We start from the raw sequence: 22,674 nt of genomic DNA on the forward strand, positions 1-22,674 counted from the left end.
GCCATAAACTGCAAAATATAACGCTTGTTTTTTACATATCAAATTAATTGACACAATTTTCATTAGAGTAACAATTTGTCATAACGGCCTCCGACTTTTCCAAATCACCAACTTTTTATAAACAAATAACGATTCATTCTTCATTATCGCAGTGCATCATTAACAATTACGACCGCTAACGAACCCATTTGCAACTAAAACACTTCGAACGATCATTAAATGGAATATCGATACGCTGGACGAAAGTATTTTGAATTTACATGTGATTAAAACGAACGAATAAAAACCGGCCAGCTGTTATCGTCTTACGAACCTTTTTGTTGCGAGTCGATATCTTGATTATTCTTTTACGTTTAAGTCAAAAGGCTTTAAGTCAACATTTTAAACATCTATGCGCTCGATTGGCGTAGATATGACATTCCATTAACAATGAGGAACAAGAATCTTACCGAACAACGTATTTCTAATTGTTCTTACACGTATAGATACATATATATATATATCGACTTGAAGATCATGGACGAGAGGTGGCGCAATAAATACACTTTGTATGTCTGCGAATGTCTGTGAATGTCTGCGATAAATAGATGCGCGAGGATAATTAAAGGGTATACTGCCAAAGTACTTTTGGTCCGACGTATCGATCGAGAAGCTAGTCCAATGCTTATCTCCGTGATCAGGAAGAATCGACGGAGAGGAAGAAAAAATGTACAGAGTGGATAATCTGTAGTTTTGGATCTATTTTTCAGTACAACCTGGATTTCCGAGGTCTGTCGGCGCGTGGGGCCGGCGGCTCGCCGTACAGGGGCGGAGAGGGTGCAGGCGCCGATGGCGACGGTGGCGGTGCTGGTGTCGACGGCAGCAAGACGGGCTCCGCCCCCGGCAGCGACCCGTCCGTCTGACAGTTTGGGATGGCCCGACGGGCCAAGGGGGACGCTCGCCGCACTCGGGTTTCCTTTCTACTTTTCTAGGAAGAACCCTCGCCTGCCCCATCGAAACGTACACGTCGGGCTCCCTCGATTCCCTTTGAGATCCCAACGGAATCTTACAGATTTTCGACGGGATTTCCAATCGTACCAACCAATCGTTTATGTTTATTCGGTTCCCAAAGTTTCTTATTCATTAAGCCTTATTTCGCGAATGATACACGTAGCATCGAAATGTCAATTTCGTCGAGAGAAATGCCGAATTTAAAAAATTCTATACGTTTGAATAATTATCTTCTACTTGTTAAAAAATATGTTTATCTAAAGTCATGTCGTAGCAAAATATTACAAATAGATCCGAGAAATCCCATCGAAAGAACAGAATGTTTTCAAACTAATATTTTTCGAACACACGCGATTATTCTAGTCTACAATTTTTAACAAAGAACAGACGTTCATCGAATCACGTCGAGGAACGAATATCGAACAAACGAATGTGGTCGAATCGTCCTTCCGAAAAGTTGGCCGAAACGAACGATAAAGTTCGATGAAACCTTCGTTACAAGTTACAGGTTTCGATTAACGAATGGAAGGAATTCAATCTTATTTCAAATTTTACCGGTGCTATCCAAAATTACCAATCGACTGGTTCCTTGATTAACTAAGGATTATCTAGGAGATAAGCTGACCGTGTAATTTCTTACGAGCACATTGTATTTGCATCCGACGAGTGGATTTTGAAAGCGCGTTTGCTTTTTAAAGAGAAAATTTAGAATTTAGATTATCGACGTGTACGTTTCTCAATCGTAATTTGCTTCGAGCACAAGCTACATGTATTCCACCGATTAGCCACGGTACACGCGTAATCTTTGCGTTGCTCAATATAGAAAATGAAACGGGTTTTCCGTTCGAGAAACGGTTCCGTGTCGCTTCGCGTGACTGCCATGAAACGCATGACAGGAACCAATAGAGAATCACGAGAAATTTAGGTACGCTTTGGCACAAAAAAACGCACGCGTCAAACCGTGCAAAGAATCAAGAACACAAAGAATGTTAAAGCGCATTCGTTGGCATTTTAAAAGATATACGAAAAAGCTTTTTCCTTGGAAAAGTAACGGCTATTTCTATTTTCCAAAATTTTCATGTAATCGCATAAAATTATCTTAAACGTGTTTCGACGCGTACGTTTAAAGTCGTGTTTGCTCCGAACACGACCCATTTACGGCTGAACGGAACGTAAACTGAACGTCACTCGAAACGAACAATTTTTCCTGTGCCCTTTTTACTCTCTTCTTTAGAATTTCATCATGCGGTAAATTTTATCCTGCAATGTATCTATGAATAAAACGAACAAGACGAGCGATTTAGAATCTAAAGCATCGTCGAGTTGTGCGATGAAATTCAATGTTCACAGCGGCAATAATGCAGCCATATCAGAAAAATCGACGTCCGATGAGCGAACGGTAAAACTGTTTGGAATAATTAACGCCGTTGACAGAAGCCACTTTACGCGGCTTTTGTTCGAAAAGTCCTTTCGCCGAAACAACGATCTGCGTAGGTAACTTGTTCCCTTCGTCCGTGACAGTATGCAATGCCTCTATTGTCATATATGTTGCTGTTGCTGCCGCTGTTTTAAAATCCATTCAACTTTCCGCGTGATATATCGAACGATATACATACGTGTAATTCAGGTGGCAGCGAAGCAAACATTTCAACGCAGCACGTTTCATCGTTAACAAGTTGTTTTGTCTTTTGCTGCACTGACTTTAATCATCTCTCTGTCTCTTCGTTCGAGAATTTCTGAACGACTCCATATGCAAAAAAAGAAAATTCTAAAACGAAAGAAACTCGTTCTTCCATGTAGAAAAGTTGGTGCAACGACAATAAACTCGATCGAAATGTCTTTTAAACATCCGCTTACGCGTCTCACCAACTGATTTTTCAACAAATTTCCCCACTTTCTCTCTTCGTTACGTCACGTCACGTCATGTATCTTTCATCGTTAACGCAACGTGCTGCGAGGCATTACGCTTCTCAAGATTCGCTTTTGATGTTCAGCAGTTAACTAATATCTCGCCAATTAACGTATGGCAAGGTATTAAACGCTTCGATAGACAAACAGTCTCGCTTGTTACCTGAACAATGGCTATGCGTGACGAAGCCTGGAATCTGATTCTTTGAATTTTCAAACTTTTTGCACCGTCGCACTAGGAAGCTAAGGAGAACGCAAACCTCTACGATTTTATATTATAATACTATACCAAATATTCGTTCGGCGTTATTTTTATTTATAACAATAGTCGTCAGATCAAGACGATATGATGTTACTAAACATAAATTACTTTCAAGTTATAGAGGATTAATTTCACAAAGAGATTGTTCTTTATGTTTTAAATTCAAATCGCTTCCTTCTACATATGTATAAAGGTATTCTCCTGAACTTCGGACATTTGACACGCTAAAAGCTTCGATTAAAAATAACTCAGGGTAATCAAATTCCACGCAAAGAGATATCGCGCGAGAACGAACACTATTCGTTTCATGATCCGAGACTTTTGCTTTTTACACTCTCGAATAACAGATAATTTAATAATTGACTATCGGATGTAGGCTACAGATTTTGTGAATGATGAAATCACGAGAACAAGAGCACAGCTTGAATGATGGGGCAGGAGATGGTTATCGAGGGTGACCTGGGGGCGGCAGCAGGGCGGTCAGGGACGTACTTTGTGGCAAAGACACCGTTAGACGTGCACGATAACCGAAATCTCGTGGCTCGAGCTCCGTTAACTTAAAACGAATCGATTGCTCCACTCGATCAAACCCTATATGCGTCAACGTATTTCTTCATTCTTCCAAAAACGCGTGTTTCGTGTTGAAATTAACATTTGATCAGGCCGAGTCGAGTCAAGCCAACCGCCTCGACGAATGAAAATGAAAATCGTGCTCGTAATTGTAACACTTCCACGCAGAGTCGTCTTTGAAACCGCTGACGAAACGTCTGTTCATTCCCTCTCGTCGGAGAAACGGAAAATAATCAAGATTCGACTTTGGGATCTGACTTTGGGGTTTGACCTGACGCGGACCGAAATGGAGAAGAATCATCGCGATCGGTGACTGTGCACGAGCAACGTTCCCTACGTTTTTTTATTTCATCAGTTGACGGTTCAACAAATTTCTATCCACATTGAGCATTATGCATTACGATTATATACAGTTACGCTGTACCGTATAAATATTGATCCGACATATCGTCCCATGCGTTCTTTGTACGCTATGAAAGTCGACATTAGAAATCGGAAGACACGAGCACGAATCGTTGCTCTGTTTCATTGGATCCGATTAACAGTCAGAGTCCGTTCCCGTCATCTTCCGCCAGTCTCTATGCGTATTCGTAAATACAGACCACAGAAAGACGTTAAACGAGCTTCCTCTCAACGAACCAGACGAAGCCAAGCCCAAAGAGATTTAAAAATAAACCAGTCGTTCTGCCACGGAAGTAACGACTTTGACGATTAGCATTAGCATTAGTAACGTTGCATTCGACAGACGACTGAAACGTAAAAATCGATTGTACATAGAGCCATAAGTTATACGCGAGCTAAATGTCGACCAGTCATGCATTTCTCGTACTTACATATATATATATATATATATATATATATATATATATATATATATATATATATATATATAGAAGATCGATTCTGTATGTAGTATACAGAGTTGGCACAAAGAATGTGACCGATCACAGGAGTTTATGAAGAGAAACGGGTCGTAGATGTCGATGATGCAAAGTCGTGCTATATTCCAGATACGAATGTAATCGCGATAATTTGAAACGATATTAATGTACTCTCTTTACGGAAATATCGATCGACTTTACTTCACCGATCAAAAGAGATTGAAAATATGATCGATGTAACGTTGCGAACGATCGATCGTAGGCGAACGAGACGCATGCGATATCGACGAAGCCTCCGATCGATGAGAATTCGTTGATAGATCCTCGAGATGTTCCTAGGGTGTAATTACGCGAATCCGCGTTCTCGTATTGCGTACGCGTAACCTCGCAGGAATATAATAACCGACTTGTTATAAGTTGTAACACACGTACGCGACGCGTTTGTACAAACTCTGTATCATACTTTATCCGCGGTCTTTTAGAGTATATGATAATGATAGAGCTCGATCAGTTGTTAAGGGGGTAAGCTTAAGTTTCTTTTCTATAAAACAGCACAAATATTTTATAAGGAGAAACCGAGAAGCGAGTTTCCGCGTAAGCGTTCAGTTGATCATCTCATTACCGAATCAAGTTAGTGTGAATCATAGATATCGTTAATAATCAGAAACTATTTTCAGAGCTCTATCGTCAGGTCTCAGGTCTCAGGTCTCAGGTCGAGGAAACCAAACTTTCCCTTCGGCATGAAGGTGTTTTGTCGATCGAGTTACCGTACATACAAGGCTTTCAAGGAAAGCATTTCAATTTTGATCTGAATCTTTTCAAATAATTCCACCGTTAGTTATATCTTTAAAGTTCGAACGAATGTTGTAGTCCATACTATCCAAGGAATATGTTTCACGCACACTGATCTTTCACAAGTAGAATTGAACTTAGACGCCACATTGGATCCATACGTTTTGCGCGAAGAAAATATGCAAAGGTATCCAAAATATTTAGAGGACGAAACGAATTTCTGTCTTTACTTCTTTAGTTGCGAATCTGCAAAGTCATCTGCGGTCTATCTCTTCTGGGCAACGTCCATCTCTAGCCGAATTATCCCAACTAAAGACCATCCCAATTGCCATTTCTACAACTTTCGTTATACGTATACATATACCTTGTATCTCTCTCTCTATATTTCTATTGTGTTTCTATTAGAAATCCAACAGATTTCAGAATATAAATACATCTTTATCTCTCGTGAATTCGGTTTCTACATTAAGATTATTCGAAACGATGATCTTCGATAGTGCGTTCATTCGAGATCTGATAGCACAGTTTTGCGTTGGATCGGCTTCGTTGTTTCCTATCTGAAGTGGAGTTCGTATATTAACATTAATACCAATGGTGATAGTAAATATATAGTTGATCGAAATTCTAGTTGTTGTATAGAGGTCAGTTGATAAGTGTAACGTGTATCGATAATATCGTTAAGTATATTGACAGCAACAATAATGATTATATGGCTAGCATTCACAGTCGTGACACTATGGTATATTCCAGAAGCTTGGCATTCGTATTCCAGAAACAATTGACGAACACTTTTCGTTCATCGCTGTTCGAACGTCTCGTTAGTCTCTCTCTCTCCCCACCTCCGTGTACTTATACATTGTCTCGAATTTGTAATTCTATTATATGTATCCATATGTAATTCTACCTCAATTCGTAGCTTAGATACCTCCCTAAGAAGGAAAAGTTTCTACTCGTGGATAAACGATATTGTATTTAGGTGTTATCTGCGTTTCGATCATTGATCAATCCCAATTTGTCGGCATATATGTAAATTAAAATGAATTCAACATCTTAGAAAAAAATAAAAAATCGGCGAGAAAAGCTGATAGGAAAGAAGAAACGAGGTATTCGTTAATCGTCATTAGATTTGGTTCGATCGAATTCGTTGACGAAAACAACAATTGTCACACGAAGCAACGCGCGAGATACATTTTCCAGGAGCTCATCGTTCCCATCGATTGTGCCTATCTTCTTCTAAATGTTAACACGTTTTTACTGGAAACCACACACGTGCGTGTTACGCCTGTATACGCAAAATACATACATATGTACTTATTTATATCCTGTACAACGTTCGTTTTGTAACTGTTTTATGCTCTCGACAAAAACAGGAAAACAGAACATAAAACTGGCAACGAACGATGTACATAGCGAAAATTTTAATGTCCATCTATATATACATAATACGCATAATATGTATCATTACGTGAATACTAAATACTAAATACCGATGATTGCTGTTAGTTGGACTATTTCGTGCCTCTGGTGTAATATTATCAATGATTGATATTTCATTGTGTCCTGTTTTTCTTGAAAAGAAAACGACAAACGAAAAAAGAAACTGAAAGATAATATGAGTGAAAGCCGGTATGAGAAAACCAAGTAGCCTTGTGACAAGCATCTGAAACGAAGAAAAACGTGATTCGTAGATTTAAAAAGTGAACGATCAGATATTCGCATGTTTTTCTTGTCCGAGTTGTTGTTGTTCTCCTTGTTCTTTTTTTTCATCTTTTCAATTAATCGATCCATTAGTATAACTCTAAAAAAAGAACAGGTAAAAGTTGTCCATTTATACCTAATTTATCGCACAATTTTCTATTTTATAAATTCCTTGAGATCTTTTATTTTTATTTGAATCTATTTTCCATAAATTTGTCCGTTAGCGTATTCTTGACTCAAATCTACGTTGTATGTTTTGTTTGTTCGGAAAGATCGTGCCGATTTTTAGAGAAATAAAAAACATTTTCTTACTCATTTCGATGTATTAAAACTCCAACTGAAGGAGACGATTACAAGCTTTCTGGACAACCGGTATATCATTCTCCGAGTATTCGATCGATCACGGTTGCATCCAAATTATTAACCAAGTAAACATTTAAATAATTATTAATACAAAAGTCACTAGGTTACTAGACAATCGCATTTAAATGCGAACAATCGATTCTACAATCTTAGTCTTTCCATTTTTTAACGATCGAGCAGATGATGTAGATATCATGCTTCGTACATCGGTCATTCTGATCTGTTGGTCCTACGTTAGTCAGATTTTAGATAAATATCGATGACAATAATTTCGGGTAATTACTTTCACGTTTGTTCTAGCAAATGTTTGAGATTCTAGTAGAACGTGCGCACTTGATAACAGGAGCATGTCTATATTTTTTGACGTTATTCAATCGCAACGTAATTGAATTTCCGAACGATGTTTAGATCGTAAACGATCTAAGACTCCCCAGGAATTTTTTATATTTTTCTGGTCGAATAAGACAATCTTTGTTGAGTCGAACGATTGCTTGATCGTAAACGACGTGAAAGTAAAGTCAGTGTTATTGATGCGACGATCGTACTATTTCTTTCTCCTTCCTTAAGAAATTATGAACTATATGAAAAAATGTGAAGAAATGTGATATATGATTTGACTATTATTTTTGTGAGCATTTAATAATATTTGATAGTTTTCTTTGAACAGTGAGTACAAATATGACAAGCGTGTTTCTTTTAATTGGAGTTTTAATAGTTTGAATATTACAATAGAACAATGTAAAAGAGCTTCACGTAATTTTATAACAAAGTACAAAATAGTCTTTTAAACCAACATAGAATATAACAATTGATATATTAAATGTCTAATAAAAAAGATAAATTTAAACGTATAGGTATCACTTTAGTATTATAGAAATAATTTTTGTTCTAAATAATTCGATATACATATAAACCAGGTATAACTATAGCTATCGTTCCATCATAATTGTCAATATGTTAATGTATTAATAAGAATTCAGAAAAAATGTTGAAATATAGTTCATAGTCTTTTAAAAAAAAGGGAGGGAGGTGAAAAGAAAGAGAATCGGTGATGTTGCGCCAACAACGCTAACTTTTTAATTTCTGAAATTTGCTTCTCGCTCACTTGCAACTTCCCACATAAAAAACTACATACCAGATACTACTAAATTTTTGACCGTACATTGTAACCATAAAAAGATAATATATCAGTAACGCGGACATTAATTAATGTAAAGAAAAAGAAGTAAATAAGACGTACTATTCGATCCTCTCTTTTTAATTGTAACTTTTTGTATAACGTATTTCATAAAATTACTCGAGAGCTCTCTTCAAGTATATATACTATACGTGTATATTATGAGCTTATAGTAATTAATATATCTACAAAAAAACATCGATAGATTATTGAATAGAGTTCGTTCGGTAGCTAAATCTGTCTTTACTTGATGTATCTCAACAGATTTGATTCTTAATCTACAATTGAAAGAGAAAAAGGAAAAAGGAAAAACGCTCGCGCAAACACGCCAAAAATAAGTCGTACGCTTTATTTTTATTCAATTTTATGCATAATTATTTAACGTTTAAAGAAAAAAGAGCAAAGGTATTATTATACAACGCGTGGACTCAGTGCGAGAAAATAAAATATAGATTTTTCTACATTTTATTATTGCGACTGATCGATGTTAAAACACAATTGCAATTTCTGCGATTAAAGTCGTCGAACATGTGTTGCGCAACACGATTTACAAAAGGAAAGAAAGGAAAAGAAATACAAAAAATAAAAAATATACGTATATGTATATGCATATGTATACGTAGCTGTTAACGTTACTTCTCTCGGGATTGACAAAACTTCAGTATCCACTAAACGGTTAATTGAGAACACGAAGTAAATGTGCACGAAGCCGTAGTCGTATAGAATCTCTTCTCTCTCTGTAACGCCTTTAACAACAAAGAAAAAAATCGTGTGACGTATTTTTCGGATGTTTCAATATTTGTCTAATCATTTTCGTACCGAGTGTCCCTCAACAAGCGTATATAACGTTAATCGCGGCAAGCGGTGATAATATTTAAAAATTACATGTAACTCGGGTCGTGTGTTATTCCGATATATGTTTCAACGGAAACTTATGCCATTTTTTAATAAATTGCAACTACGTATCACTTCTTTTTCTTTTGTTATATAGAAATAATTTACTACATTCGCTATTTTAACTTTTTAAGTTTCCATTTTTTTGTGCCATTTTTCTACTCGATCGTGTTCAAATACAAGAAGAAAACCACATGCATTTGAACGTTTATATGACAATCTAACGTCAAGCATTCGCGCAAATCGCATATGTTGAAAGGGTAACGAAGAATCGAAAAGGGCACGCCGTTGTTTTCACCCCAACTCGTGACGAATCTGATCACCCATTTCAGAAAGAAAAAGGATAAACTTATGTTTCGACAACATTTTCATGAAGAATCTTTCTTTTTGATATCTATACCTGTGTATATCTTTAAGCGGGGTGTCGTAATCCTATGTGTCGCGAGTGAATCTCTGATCTTACGTCGACGAAGTGAATTTTTGATCATTTTGATTCAGGAGTGGACGAAGAAATAATTAGAGGAAACAGAGACAAGGGGAAGTTGTCAAATTGATTCATTTGTTGCCTACACGAAACAGCTGATGTTTAGTTTACTTACAATTAATTAACAGTCTTTTCTTCTTTTACCGATATATAGTAAAACTTCCAGCGTTCAATTTATTAGGAAGATTTAACCGAATGACTAAATATTCATATTTTCATACAGTTTATTCTCTATATTTTATTTGAAGAAAGTGAAAAGAATAATATTTCTGTCACTAACAACAACGAAGATATGATATAAATATAATATTATTTCAATTACTTCTTTCAATCGATATTATCTACCGTTCTTCCAGTTCGTCTCTGTATAGTCTGCGGTGAGAGTCGAATAGTAAGAATCTGTATCGTCTATTTAGTGCGAATAGAATATTCCAACTTGATTCTAAAATAGATTAAAGAAATAATGGATCGAGCTCATTTAACAGTTAATTTTCCCAGTTCTAACGATTCATCGCATCAGGAATTTAAGAACCTATAATAATGTGATCGTTCGATCACTGAATTATACGGTTCGGTTCGATTATTAAATTAGCAGGGGTGAGAAATCGAATGCCATTAAAAAAAAGGTATTATCGATTCTGCCACTAATTTCTTTCTCTTCTCCTCATTCGACTGTTCAACGTGGGGCTGTGATTGTCACTAAAACAAAAAACCAAAAAAGAAAAAATACAAAGAAAGAAATAAAATGGCCCTAGCACGATGTGGGGTAAATTTTTCAAACGGCGTCGCATTCGTTTCGTTCTTTGCCGTGACTTCTTAGCGAAATAGATCGTTCAAAGACGACGAAAACTTGCGAATTATAGAATATTTCGTATAATTTCGTCTGAACACACGCCTTCGTAGTTCATACGGTCTTCCCAACGATGCTTAATGTTTCCTTGTTGAAAGATTAATTTGTAATAAGAACGCGAGCGGTCGGAGAAACAGCCGCAAGATTTGAGATATGAGATTTCTATTGTAGATTTTTTTAATAGAAGGAAGTTCGTTTTATCCATGGTAGGTTCGGTTTTACGCTTTAAGCTGCTATGTGTGAAATTGCGTAATAGTTGAGAATGAGAGAAAGAAAGAGAGAAAGAAAGAGAGAGAGAGAGAGAGAGAGAGAGAATGAGAAAGAATATTGAGAATTAAAAGAAAAAAACGCTTACCTACCTGCGATAATTTATTACCGAACGTTTCATTTATATCGACGATATACGGCAAAAGATACGATATCGATCGTAGATGAATTTAGCGTAGATAGGTTTCGTACTTCGTATTTAATGAACATTATTGAATCATTGTATATTGGATTATTGTATATCAAGTATTTCATGTATTGAAGCCGCAGAGGACAACTGAAAATAAATAATTGTAACCAAAAAATTGAAAGCTTCCTTAATCAAGCTTTGAATTAGTGAGAAATATATACGCAAAAATTATGATGGATACCCGTGCTTAGAAATTTAATATCCGTGTCATAATTTAATTCTACTTAAAAAAAATTGATTAATATACAAAAAAACATAAAGATAATAATTATGAGTTCGAGATAAAATAATGGTAAGAGGATCAGATGACTCACAAAATGCGGGATACGAAAAAGCATTGTATATGTCAGATCTATCGATAATTCCCAAAATTTCTAGATGGAATAAAAAATAAAAGAATGATATTCTACGCCTCATCTTGTTATCTTCTAAATAGAAATATCTAGGTTTCACAAATAAGTAAATTACAATACATTTTTAGAAAAACGTACAGTAGAAAATAATATATTTTATCGTCACTGGCATAGGCCACTTCTACACCTTCGGGTCGGTGAGAATCTGTTGAAAAAAATTTCTTGAAATTCAAGATCAAATTTTTCTTCGTTTGCATCGTATTCTACTTATCACGAAAACCAAACTTGTCACAGAATCATGGCTGGTACTTGAACCATTCTCTTGAAAAATATTGATAAAATTCCATTGGCTTTCCATTAACATTATGGACAATATATCTGCATTTCGCGGTCAGATCAAAGTAAATAACGTGATATTAATAAATAAACAGAGAATTATTCCCTAGCACGTATGGTGGTCTGACTTAAATAGAATAAAACACCTAACTTCATAATTTCAAATTATTACAAAATTGTTTGCTGTATGAAAGAAGCTTTCAAACGAGAGTTGAATGACGCCGAAAAGGGCATAATTTGATGTTATTAGTTTCTTTGCAGGTGAATACATGGAGGACAATGTTTTTTTTTAATAGAATTACATTTCTTCATTCGTTGGTCGATGCATCTCGTTACTCCATATAGAAAAGTATTAAATTCCTCTTACCTATATTTCTTCCTATATTACTATACAAGAGTATAAAGTAATACATACTTTATTTTATATAAGTATTTGTCGTCCTTCATGTTCCTTCGAAAAACAGTAAAAATATTCTTAAAAAAGAATTTTTCTACTTTTATTGAAGCATAGATTAAGAAAACACAGAAACGTCATCAACATAGAAAGAATCTCAAGGTATCAGAGATGAATAGGAAGATCGTCAACGAGCATGGGAAAAATTCAGACAAAAATAGGCTTCACGAATTACTGCCTCTAACGATTAATGGTGGGGAAACGTGCGAATGTATGGCGACAGGGGAAATGTGCATTCGTACTTCGTACTCCATATAGAGTTGACCGGAAAGCATGTGCTTACTATTTTATGATTAATAGTGAATTGGTAATTCAAAAATGAGCGGCAAAACACTGCGCCGTATCACGAGCACTTATAAGTTTTGTAATTATGTTATTTTCACATGAGAGAAGTTGTTTTAGCTCCATTAGTCAAGTAACGGAATCAAATTAATTTAAATTGACACAATTACACAAATTATTATACAGAAAATTATAAACTTATTGTACAATTGTACAATTATTGTAAATCTGTAAATTGAATTGAATAACTAAAATATACTTGGTTTATAAGTTAACAAAACGTTAATCATTTTAAATTCTTCCAACAGCCATAAACCTCAAATTCTTTCTAATTCTCGCAAGTTTAAGGAACAAGTTATTTAAGAAACGTTCAAGAAAATTGGTAAATACTTAAAAGTATTAAGAGAGTAAAATTATATAAGAGATATTTGAAACATTTTGAAATTTTTGAAAACGGAGCCATTTTTTAAGAAAATTCGAGAGCAAAAGACTTATCGGTCAAAATAGTCATTTTATATTAGGAAATAATCATAAAATAAATAACAAGATTGTAAAATGCTGTTAAACTATTCGGATTTGTTGAAATTCTTTCTAAATACATCTTATGTAATTATTTTACAATAAATAATCTCATTTTTATCGTATTATATAATCATTTTCAAGATGATCTCAAAGTGGCATTTCCGTAATCATTACAATAAAAAGAACAATTTATCTGTAATATTTATTTAAACTTTTAAACAATTTATGTTTTTTCACTAGTCGCCGATACGAATGTACATTTCCCTTCTCGTTGTGCATATGTATGTTTCTCCCACCAAGAGTGCCAGAAAATGTGCATATAGTTCAGCTGCTACCTGCTAGAGGGCCCTATTCTTAGTGCACATTTTTTAGCTGATTTTTTGCTTATATTTACATATATGTAGATTGTAGATACTTATGAATTTAGTGCAAGTGGTTAGTGAATTTCATAATTCAGTAAACTTTGCGCATCGCATCAATTTATAAAAGATTTTGAACTTTTGTCGTTTTAAAAATAATAAATTTATTTAAATAAATGGCTACCCTCGAGGACAAATCTCTCTGGGAGGATGGAGAGGTATAGATCGCAAATTTACTTCATATAGGTTAAGGTGGAATGACAAGCATATCTAAATTATCTTCCAGAATCCTGTATTTTTTATATGATATGATTCGTATAGTATTTAACATATAAGATTTGATATAAATTAGATTTATTACAATTAGTAAAATATTTGTGAAACAAGAAAATATTGCAAAAAATACAATCATTTTTTATTTATATTCAAAAATTTCAGCCAATAAATATTAAAAAGCTATTATAAATTTATTTCTAAAAGTACTTGCAATTTACATTATCTAAAATCAAGTTAATTATATATGGTAAATAAAAAATGAATATTTTTGTAACTGTTCTTCTAGGAAGCTTTGGGTGAAGATGTTTGGAGAATGTCTACAGATGAAATTGTATCCCGTACACGTTTATTAGACAATGAGATCAAAATTATGAAAAGCGAAGTAATGCGTATTTCTCATGAACTTCAGGCACAAAATGACAAAATTAAAGAGAATACAGAAAAAATTAAAGTAAATAAAACTTTACCATATTTAGTATCTAATGTTATAGAGTTGCTAGATGTAGATCCCCAAAATATGGGAGAAGAAGATGGTGCGGTTGTTGATTTAGATGCACAAAGGAAAGGCAAATGTGCAGTTATTAAAACTTCTACTCGTCAAACATATTTTCTACCTGTAATTGGATTGGTTGATGCGGAAGCTTTGAAACCTGGTGATTTAGTTGGTGTCAATAAGGATAGCTATCTTGTCCTTGAAACATTACCTGCTGAATATGATGCAAGAGTGAAGGCTATGGAAGTGGATGAAAGACCTACGGAACAATATTCAGATATTGGTGGCTTGGACAAACAAATTCAAGAATTGATAGAAGCTGTTGTTTTACCTATGACACACAAAGAGAAATTTGAAAATCTTGGTATCCAACCTCCCAAAGGTGTATTATTGTATGGACCACCAGGAACTGGCAAAACTTTATTAGCTAGAGCTTGTGCTGCACAAACAAAATCTACTTTTTTGAAATTAGCTGGACCCCAACTAGTTCAAATGTTTATCGGAGATGGTGCAAAATTAGTAAGAGATGCATTTTCGCTTGCAAAAGAGAAAGCACCAGCAATTATTTTCATAGATGAATTGGATGCAATTGGAACAAAACGTTTTGATTCTGAAAAAGCTGGTGACAGAGAAGTGCAACGTACTATGTTGGAATTATTAAACCAATTAGATGGATTTAGTTCTACTGCAGATATTAAAGTGATAGCAGCTACAAATAGGGTAGATATCTTAGATCCAGCTTTACTGAGATCCGGTCGTTTGGATAGAAAAATAGAATTTCCGCATCCAAATGAAGAAGCTAGGGCTCGTATAATGCAAATTCATTCGCGAAAAATGAATATGTCTCCGGACGTCAATTTTGAAGAATTATCAAGATCTACCGATGATTTTAATGGCGCTCAATGTAAAGCCGTTTGCGTTGAAGCGGTACATATATTATAATATTTGATAGTAATAATATAATTCAGACATTGATCAATTTTTCTTCATTTTTTATAGGGTATGATAGCACTAAGACGCAATGCAACAGCAGTTACACACGAAGATTTAATGGAAGCTATTAATGAAGTTCAAGCAAAGAAGAAAGCCAATCTCAACTATTATGCCTAATGTGCTTTATTTATTAAGTTACATTCTATAATAAATGACTATAGAAACTGTAAACAAAATTAAATATCAATAACAAAATAACCTCGTTTGTTAAATAAACGACTCAATACGAGCATGTTAAAATTCCTGTGGATGTTTTTATATGTATAGGAAAGCCCAGCTAAATGGGATTACCCAAATAACTTAGATATTTATTGTTCTATGAAAAAACTGAGGACAATGTTATAGTCTGACATCTTTGAAATACTACAACTTTGTCCTGACAAGCTTTTTCCTACAACAATAAACAAAGTAGATTTAGCTGAGCCACCCTATATACTTAACTTTCGATTTATAAATTTAAAAATGCTTGTTGAAAATGGAAAAACAAAATTACATTTGTCATTTTAATTATCTGCTATTGTAATCCACAAATTTTATGTACAATACTAAAAGTTTAGTTACTGGCAAATTTATATTAAATAAATATATATATGTTTAAATTGTATAAGCTCCTATTTTTATAAATCTAAGTTAAATCCTTTTCAATATGTTAATTATAAATGGATAGAACTTCTACAATTTATGAAATTTTCTGCAAACTATATTTATAATATTTTATGTCTTTACAATATCTGTCAAGTACAAAACGATCTTTATTCAAAGTAGTCATACATAAGAGAAATAAAAATCTTTCTTGATAATCTTCTTTTTCATCGTCTTCTATGACTTCTCTTCTTAATTCTGTAATAAAAAAATTAATTTATTAGTCAAATTTAAATTTAATAAATACTTTTATACTAAAGTTTTTAATAAATATTTACTTCTTTGGTCCCTTTACAAAACACCAATCAACTGAAATAGGTTGACCCAAGATTTCTGTCCCATTTAAAGCATCTTTTGCTGCTTGAGCTTCTTTAAATGTTTCATATTCTACCAAAGCATATCCTTTCAAGAAGCCTGTTCTTCTATCCAAATTTAAATGTAAATTTTTTATTTGCCCAAATTCTGAAAATTTATCTTGAATGTCATCCTCCTGTGCTTCTTCGTGTACTGAATTTATAAATAAAATCCATCCTTCTACAGCTATAATAAATTCTCTATAAATATCTCAAAATTAAATGTTTAATAATTTCACTTTTATTATTTTTTATTATAATAATAGCTTTTTATTAACAAATTATACAAATACTCTGTTAAATATAAAGTATTTAAAATGCTTTCTTACATCTTTGTGGACCTGGTTCATCATCGTCTTCCTCAACAATGTTCATTGATTCATAATGACCAACATCATCACGAGTGGACACCAATTCTGCACCATGTCCTCTACCTTTTCTCCTTTTTGCCTTTTCTTTTAAACGTGCAATACCCTCTAATAAATGAAAGCAGGAATATTATCAAAAATTCTTATTTATTACTATAAAGATATACTTAAATCATACTAAACGAAATCACGAAGTAAAGAGGTTATAACAAATGTCACACGCTTATGTATAACTCATGATAAAATATTAAACTTACGATCGCCTTCATCATCGACTTCAAACTCTTCTGCATTATCAATATCCAACACATCTGCCATAATTAAATTGTTAAATGTTTTCTTTCAATAGTAACCTTGATCAAATACCGTACCACTGTATTTACCACCATGTAATGGATACAAATCACGATGATTCACGACTCACGTTACACATAATAGTCGACAATCACTAAGTACACATTATCTAGATTCTAGATGTATGTTTTTACCAGTTTTTATTTCTATCATTTAGAAAACATCGTCCTTAAATAATTTATGTAAGATATAAATATCCCTAATTTTGTTTTTTTTATTTTGAAAAAATTAAACTATTGATAATAAGATAAAACTATTTTATAAACTATATGTAGTAATCTTCTAAAAATTGCTTATGATGAAACTCGTAAACCCATAAACTACAAAAAATATTATTTTATGATATTTTTCATAAAATCATCGTGATATCAATAACAATCGTATTTCAAATGTTTGCTAAACTGGATATATATATGACGAGCATCATGCCAAATTTCAATAGCGTTCAAATTGACAAATTATGGAATACCAATTTTCCTTAAAAGATTCATTAAAACATGTAACTTAACAAGTAAAATGACATCGTTGCGTATATTGAAACAGACGTAAAAACACAAAGAAAATAGCATAATAATGTGTTCATAGTGATTATTTGAATTTATAATATAGTACAGTAATTGTTTACGCATAACATGGCAACTGCACCAATAACAGATAACTCCCCAAAATCCTTACTAAAAACCGTGGAAGGTAAAAATGACGAAAAATTAGAAAAGAAATTAACTATCCTTGAATCGCACGGATACATTCTTGGTAAAACAATAGGTACCGGTTCGTATGCCACTGTAAAAGTATGTTATGTAAACCATTTATTGATATTAAAAAAGTCAATATTTAATAACTAGTCAATTATTGATAAAAAAAAATTGTAATGAAAGATTGCCAAATCTAATCGGCATGATTGCCAAGTAGCAGTAAAAATTGTTTCAAAGTTTCAAGCACCCGGCGATTATTTAAAAAAATTTTTGCCTCGTGAGATAGAAGTTGTTAAAGGTTTAAAACATCCAAATCTAATTCGTTTTCTTCAAGCAATCGAAACAACTCACCGGTTAGTTATCGTTTTTTTTATTTTATCATTATATCATTTAAAAACATAATTGTGTCTCATATTTTTCACTGATCATATATATAATCCATATAAATACTTAATATTTAGCGTTTATATAATTATGGAATATGCTCGATGCGGTAGTTTATTGGATATGATAAGGCATGATACGTTTATCGATGAATTCCGTAGCCGTCGATGGTTTCGGCAATTATTAGAAGCTATCGATTATTGTCATGGACGTGGTGTTGTACATAGGTAAAAGTTTAACGAAAAGAAAAAATATTAAATGTCGCATATCACATTTAACTACATAATTTTATTTAAGAGACATCAAATGCGAAAATCTTTTAATGGATCAGAACTTCAATATCAAATTATCCGATTTTGGATTCGCACGTGGACAAATGAAATCGAAGAACGGTATAGCTCCGTTAAGTGAAACTTTCTGCGGTAGCTATGCTTATGCTTCACCAGAAATATTAAAGGGTGTTCCATATTTACCTCAATTGTCTGATGTATGGTCCATGGGAGTAGTACTCTATGCAATGGTTTATGGTCGACTACCATTTGATGATACAAATTACAGCCAACTTCTAAAGGTACCCAGGTACATTAAAGAGAAAGTAATAGAATCTAGTTCAACTTAAAATTTTATTCGCTTAAGTAAGAATTCTACCATGTTATTTCATTTTCTTTCTTTTGCGATATAGCAAGTACAAAATAAAGTTATATTTCCTAAAGAACCAAACGTGTCTCAAGCTTGTCGTTCACTTATCTCACGAATACTTGTATCGCAACGAATACGATTGCATATTGATCACATAAGAAATGATGTTTGGCTTGCTACGTCTCTTGTTACCGCCCAGACCTCTACTAGCGACATTTTAACAGTAATATTTCAAATTCTTTGTTTTATATGTTGCGCTAATGGTTAGTAATATATTTTATATAATTTCGAAGGATATTCCTATAGTACCGAATATAAAGAAAATAGCAAGTGAAAAGAACAAAGGAACAAAAAGGCATGCGACTGGTATTGAAGCGTCAGTTACCGACGTTCGGTCATCTAATTTCAGCATTTCAGATGAAAGCAGCAATCGATACCGCTGTTTGAAATAAATTCCAAGTCTCTTATCTCCAAACTCCAAAGGACATTTTCTTGATTTTCCGTATTTCGTTTAATATTAAAATTATCACAATATTATGGCACTTTTATTTGTATTTGTTCTTTAGTTCATTCTTCATACTTACAAGGTTTAATATGACCAGTATAGTTAATATCAAATAATAGTCCAAATATTTATTAGCAAACAGGACCTGCCTAAATGCATAATCTGAGACAAATACAGTACATAGTACTGTACTCATTCAGTCATAACATAGAATGATACTTGGCAATCATAAGCAAAAGTATCGTACTTATCACAAAAATACCAGGAGCAGTTGCTTTGTGGATATTCTTTGTATCGTCTGTAAAATAACGTAATGTTTCAAGTAAATTAACAAAATCAAATTTTGAGACCAAGATGAAAACATACCGTTGGTATCAGTTACTGGTTCCCAACCTAAACTACGATCGATTGCCATTTTCCATTGAGAATATAATATATCTCGTTCTAAATAAAACATGATTCATATCTTTAATGAATTGAATGAGACAAAAATTCGAAAAGATATTGAACTTACCATTCTCAGTTATCGAAGGTAGAAAGGTGTCGCTTGGTACAGCGGCGTCTATTTTCACATCCCATTTACGTATACCATCTGCATTTCCTGCAGCAATTGCAACTCCAAGTGCAGTAGTTTCACACATTAAAGGCCTCACTTTCTTGTAAAATTTTTTAATTAATCAGGTATTTCTTTTTCTCGTATATTTTATTCTTATTTGTTTTAATCAGAAAAGGTAAAGTCTTTATGAAAAATGAATCCACTTACCAACTGGAATTCCACAAATGTCTGCTTGCATTTGCATTAACAAATTATTGGTAGTCATAGCACCATCTACCAACAATTTAGATAAAATTAAACCAGTGTCCTCTTTCATAGCTTCTAAAATGTCTCTTGTCTGAAAACAAACGGCTTGCAAAGCTGCCTTTATAATATGTGTACTATTAGTGTCTTCAGTAATTCCACATATAACACTGAAATATTAAATACTTTGCAAGGGATATGTGATAACAAAATTAATTAAGATTTCTAATTTGATATTAACGAATAATTATAATGTTTAATTATCATGTTATTTACCTTCTTGCATCTTTCCTCCAATATGGAGCATATAATCCAGCAAATGCAGGCACAAATGTAACGCGATTATCAGTAGGAATTTGTTCAACAAGGGATTCAGACTCTTTTATATCAGACAGTATACCAAGGTTATCTTTTAGCCATTGAATAACAGCACCAGCTATGGCTACTGACCCTTCAAGAGCATATACCGGTGTTGCTTGTGGTCCTAACTGATAGGCGACTGTTGTCAATAATCCATGAGACGAATCTACAATCTTCAAAATAATTTATCAATATACAAGGTATGAAGGAAAATATTTTGAAAAATATTAAAGTTAATCTTACAGCAGTTCCAGTGTTGTATAAGAGAAAACAACCTGTGCCATATGTGCTTTTTGCGTGTCCTTTTTGTAAACACATTTGACCTACCAACGCTGACTGCTGATCACCTAAACACTGTGTGTGTATAAATATTTACGTATAAATATTTATCTATAATTACTATTTTATTGATAAACATATTAATTATAAGAAATATTAACTCCTGATATTGGTACTCCAGATAAAATATCATCTTGTATATATCCATATATTTCTGACGAACTACGGATTTCAGGTAAAATTTCTGGAGGTATATTAAAAAATGATAACAATGTTGGATCCCATTTTAAAGTTGTAATATTCATTAGCATTGTCCTCGAAGCGTTTGTAACATCAGTGGCGTGGACACCAAAACTTGTCCCTCCAGTTAAGTTCTACAAAAAAATAAAATGCTTTTATTTTTCATATAAAAATGCGTTTCACAATAAACAATTATTATTGAACCGACCCAAATTAACCAAGAATCAATTGTACCAAAGAGACAACGTTTTTGATCTAGAGCCTCACGAACACGAGGCACATTTTCTAGTAACCATTTTAATTTTAAAGCACTGAAATATGGACTAATCGGTAAGCCACAAAGTGGTTTCAAATAATTTTTATTTTGATTACGTATCTTTCTCAATATGTCATCCACGATCGAAGTTGTTCTCATATCCATCCATACTATAAGATAGTAAATTTAAATTTTATTTTTCTTAATATTTAATTATTGATTTGTTGATATTGATATATATGATTGAAAACAATGTATGTAAAAAATTTTGGATCAATGATTACCAATAGCATTGTATAATGGTTCTCCAGTAATAGAGTCCCATACAACTGTAGTTTCTCTTTGGTTTGTTATACCAACTGCAACTATATCACTAGGATCAATGGTAAGTTGCCTCAAATTAAATATAGTCTGATTAAGACATTCTCTGACTGCTTGTAATATTTCTATAGGATCTTGTTCAACCCATCCTTCTTTTGGACATGATTGTGATATGGAAACCTGATGATATGTTAATACTTCGGCAGTATCCGCAGCAAAAACCTAAAATAATAGTACACACATTAGTAAATCATTAATAAAAATATAAAGAATGTACATCGAATGATGCGTTATTTATATTTTTTGGAAGGATCAATTAATCACCAAGCCATTCCTCAATATATTAGTAAAAGTAGATTCAATAAATGTAATGTATATTACGACCCAAACGATATATTACTTTGTTTATCACAAATATTATAAATTTTTATTACATTAGAGATATTACACTAGAATAATTTAATTATATGATAATCAAATTTTTAATACCAAAAATCTAGCACTACTTGTCCCTTCATCGATTGCACCGACGAGGGGTCCATATCTACTTGACGACTCATTTTTGTTCATCTCATAAAAGACTGCTCGAACGGTTTATTAGTAATCACAAGTCTTTGTTTATTCGCTATCAGCCGGCAATTTAAATGAAGTGTCACAATCATGAATGTGAAATTAGCAAGTGAAAGATTTCAGATTAATATGACATTATAAGGTTAGGTACTGAAGGAATCATTCGTAAAAATAAGTGCTTTCAACCACCCGCACGTTGTTGACAGTTTTTCATCGATCGCTTTCTCGTCAAAGAACAACTTTTATACATTGATGTATGTCGCATTCACAAACTGATTACCGGTTTCCATTTATGGATATGTTTAACATAGAATGGTACACTACTACTTAAAAACTATCGGTGGTCAAGGTATCTCATAAAGTATATCTTATTTTGAACGTCAATCTACAGAGTAAAAAACGAGTTATGAAGAAAATACTGTGATTGGTTCATGGAATGTTTTGATAAAGCGCCAAGAGAAGAAAATGATCCTTCTTCATTTACATGCAGAAATATTATACTAAATACGTTTCAC

The 22,674-nt window shown here is 33.3% G+C and overlaps 5 protein-coding genes across 14 annotated transcripts in view; 3 read left to right on the forward strand and 2 right to left on the reverse strand.

Moving 5' to 3' along the window:
- Nucleotides 1-11,699, forward strand: part of LOC126872936 (alpha-catulin) — an 80,908-nt gene extending 69,209 nt beyond the window's left edge. For 4 of the 5 annotated variants that reach the window (XM_050633217.1, XM_050633219.1, XM_050633220.1 and 1 more), the window contains one exon: nucleotides 750-882. Coding sequence is in view for 1 of the 5 variants with exons in the window: in XM_050633221.1 (XP_050489178.1) it covers nucleotides 750-902 (153 nt within the window). In the remaining 4 variants the exon portion in view is untranslated. Of the gene's footprint in view, nucleotides 1-749 lie in introns of all 5 variants that reach the window. The other variant, XM_050633221.1, reaches the window with a different exon arrangement.
- Nucleotides 11,700-13,626: 1,927 nt separating this feature from the next.
- On the forward strand, nucleotides 13,627-15,638 carry LOC126872949 (26S proteasome regulatory subunit 6A-B). The gene is made up of 3 exons (XM_050633239.1): nucleotides 13,627-13,850; nucleotides 14,195-15,328; nucleotides 15,401-15,638. Exons 1-3 carry the CDS (start codon nucleotides 13,809-13,811, stop codon nucleotides 15,509-15,511), a joined length of 1,287 nt encoding a protein of 428 aa, XP_050489196.1. The 5' UTR covers nucleotides 13,627-13,808; the 3' UTR covers nucleotides 15,512-15,638.
- Nucleotides 15,639-16,128: 490 nt separating this feature from the next.
- LOC126872956 (RNA-binding protein 8A) lies at nucleotides 16,129-17,203 on the reverse strand. Its single transcript, XM_050633247.1, has 4 exons — nucleotides 17,015-17,203; nucleotides 16,719-16,865; nucleotides 16,315-16,576; nucleotides 16,129-16,234 (listed from the first exon to the last, which is right to left on the reverse strand). The coding sequence occupies exons 1-4, from the start codon at nucleotides 17,073-17,075 to the stop codon at nucleotides 16,204-16,206; spliced, it is 501 nt and encodes a 166-aa protein (XP_050489204.1). The 5' UTR covers nucleotides 17,076-17,203; the 3' UTR covers nucleotides 16,129-16,203.
- A 540-nt stretch (nucleotides 17,204-17,743) lies between these two features.
- Nucleotides 17,744-19,371, forward strand: LOC126873437 (testis-specific serine/threonine-protein kinase 3-like). Its single transcript, XM_050634278.1, has 5 exons — nucleotides 17,744-17,902; nucleotides 17,987-18,159; nucleotides 18,268-18,417; nucleotides 18,488-18,769; nucleotides 18,873-19,371. Exons 1-5 carry the CDS (start codon nucleotides 17,744-17,746, stop codon nucleotides 18,985-18,987), a joined length of 879 nt encoding a protein of 292 aa, XP_050490235.1. The 3' UTR covers nucleotides 18,988-19,371.
- On the reverse strand, nucleotides 18,795-22,526 carry LOC126872940 (glycerol kinase-like). 6 transcript variants are annotated; one of them, XM_050633227.1, is made up of 10 exons: nucleotides 22,079-22,526; nucleotides 21,553-21,811; nucleotides 21,221-21,438; nucleotides 20,934-21,146; nucleotides 20,737-20,847; nucleotides 20,410-20,666; nucleotides 20,098-20,303; nucleotides 19,849-19,986; nucleotides 19,701-19,778; nucleotides 18,795-19,632 (listed from the first exon to the last, which is right to left on the reverse strand). In XM_050633227.1, exons 1-10 carry the CDS (start codon nucleotides 22,157-22,159, stop codon nucleotides 19,535-19,537), a joined length of 1,659 nt encoding a protein of 552 aa, XP_050489184.1. In that variant the 5' UTR covers nucleotides 22,160-22,526; the 3' UTR covers nucleotides 18,795-19,534. The 6 variants fall into 6 exon arrangements, 5 of the variants coding, with proteins under 5 accessions (XP_050489184.1, XP_050489183.1, XP_050489187.1 ...); XM_050633226.1 differs by having other exon boundaries at nucleotides 18,795-19,778; XM_050633230.1 differs by having other exon boundaries at nucleotides 18,795-19,778; nucleotides 22,440-22,525.
- Between the last annotated feature and the right edge of the window lie 148 nt (nucleotides 22,527-22,674).

This window comes from Bombus huntii, chromosome 14, assembly GCF_024542735.1.
Source record: "Bombus huntii isolate Logan2020A chromosome 14, iyBomHunt1.1, whole genome shotgun sequence".
Lineage (NCBI taxonomy): Eukaryota > Metazoa > Arthropoda > Insecta > Hymenoptera > Apidae > Bombus > Bombus huntii.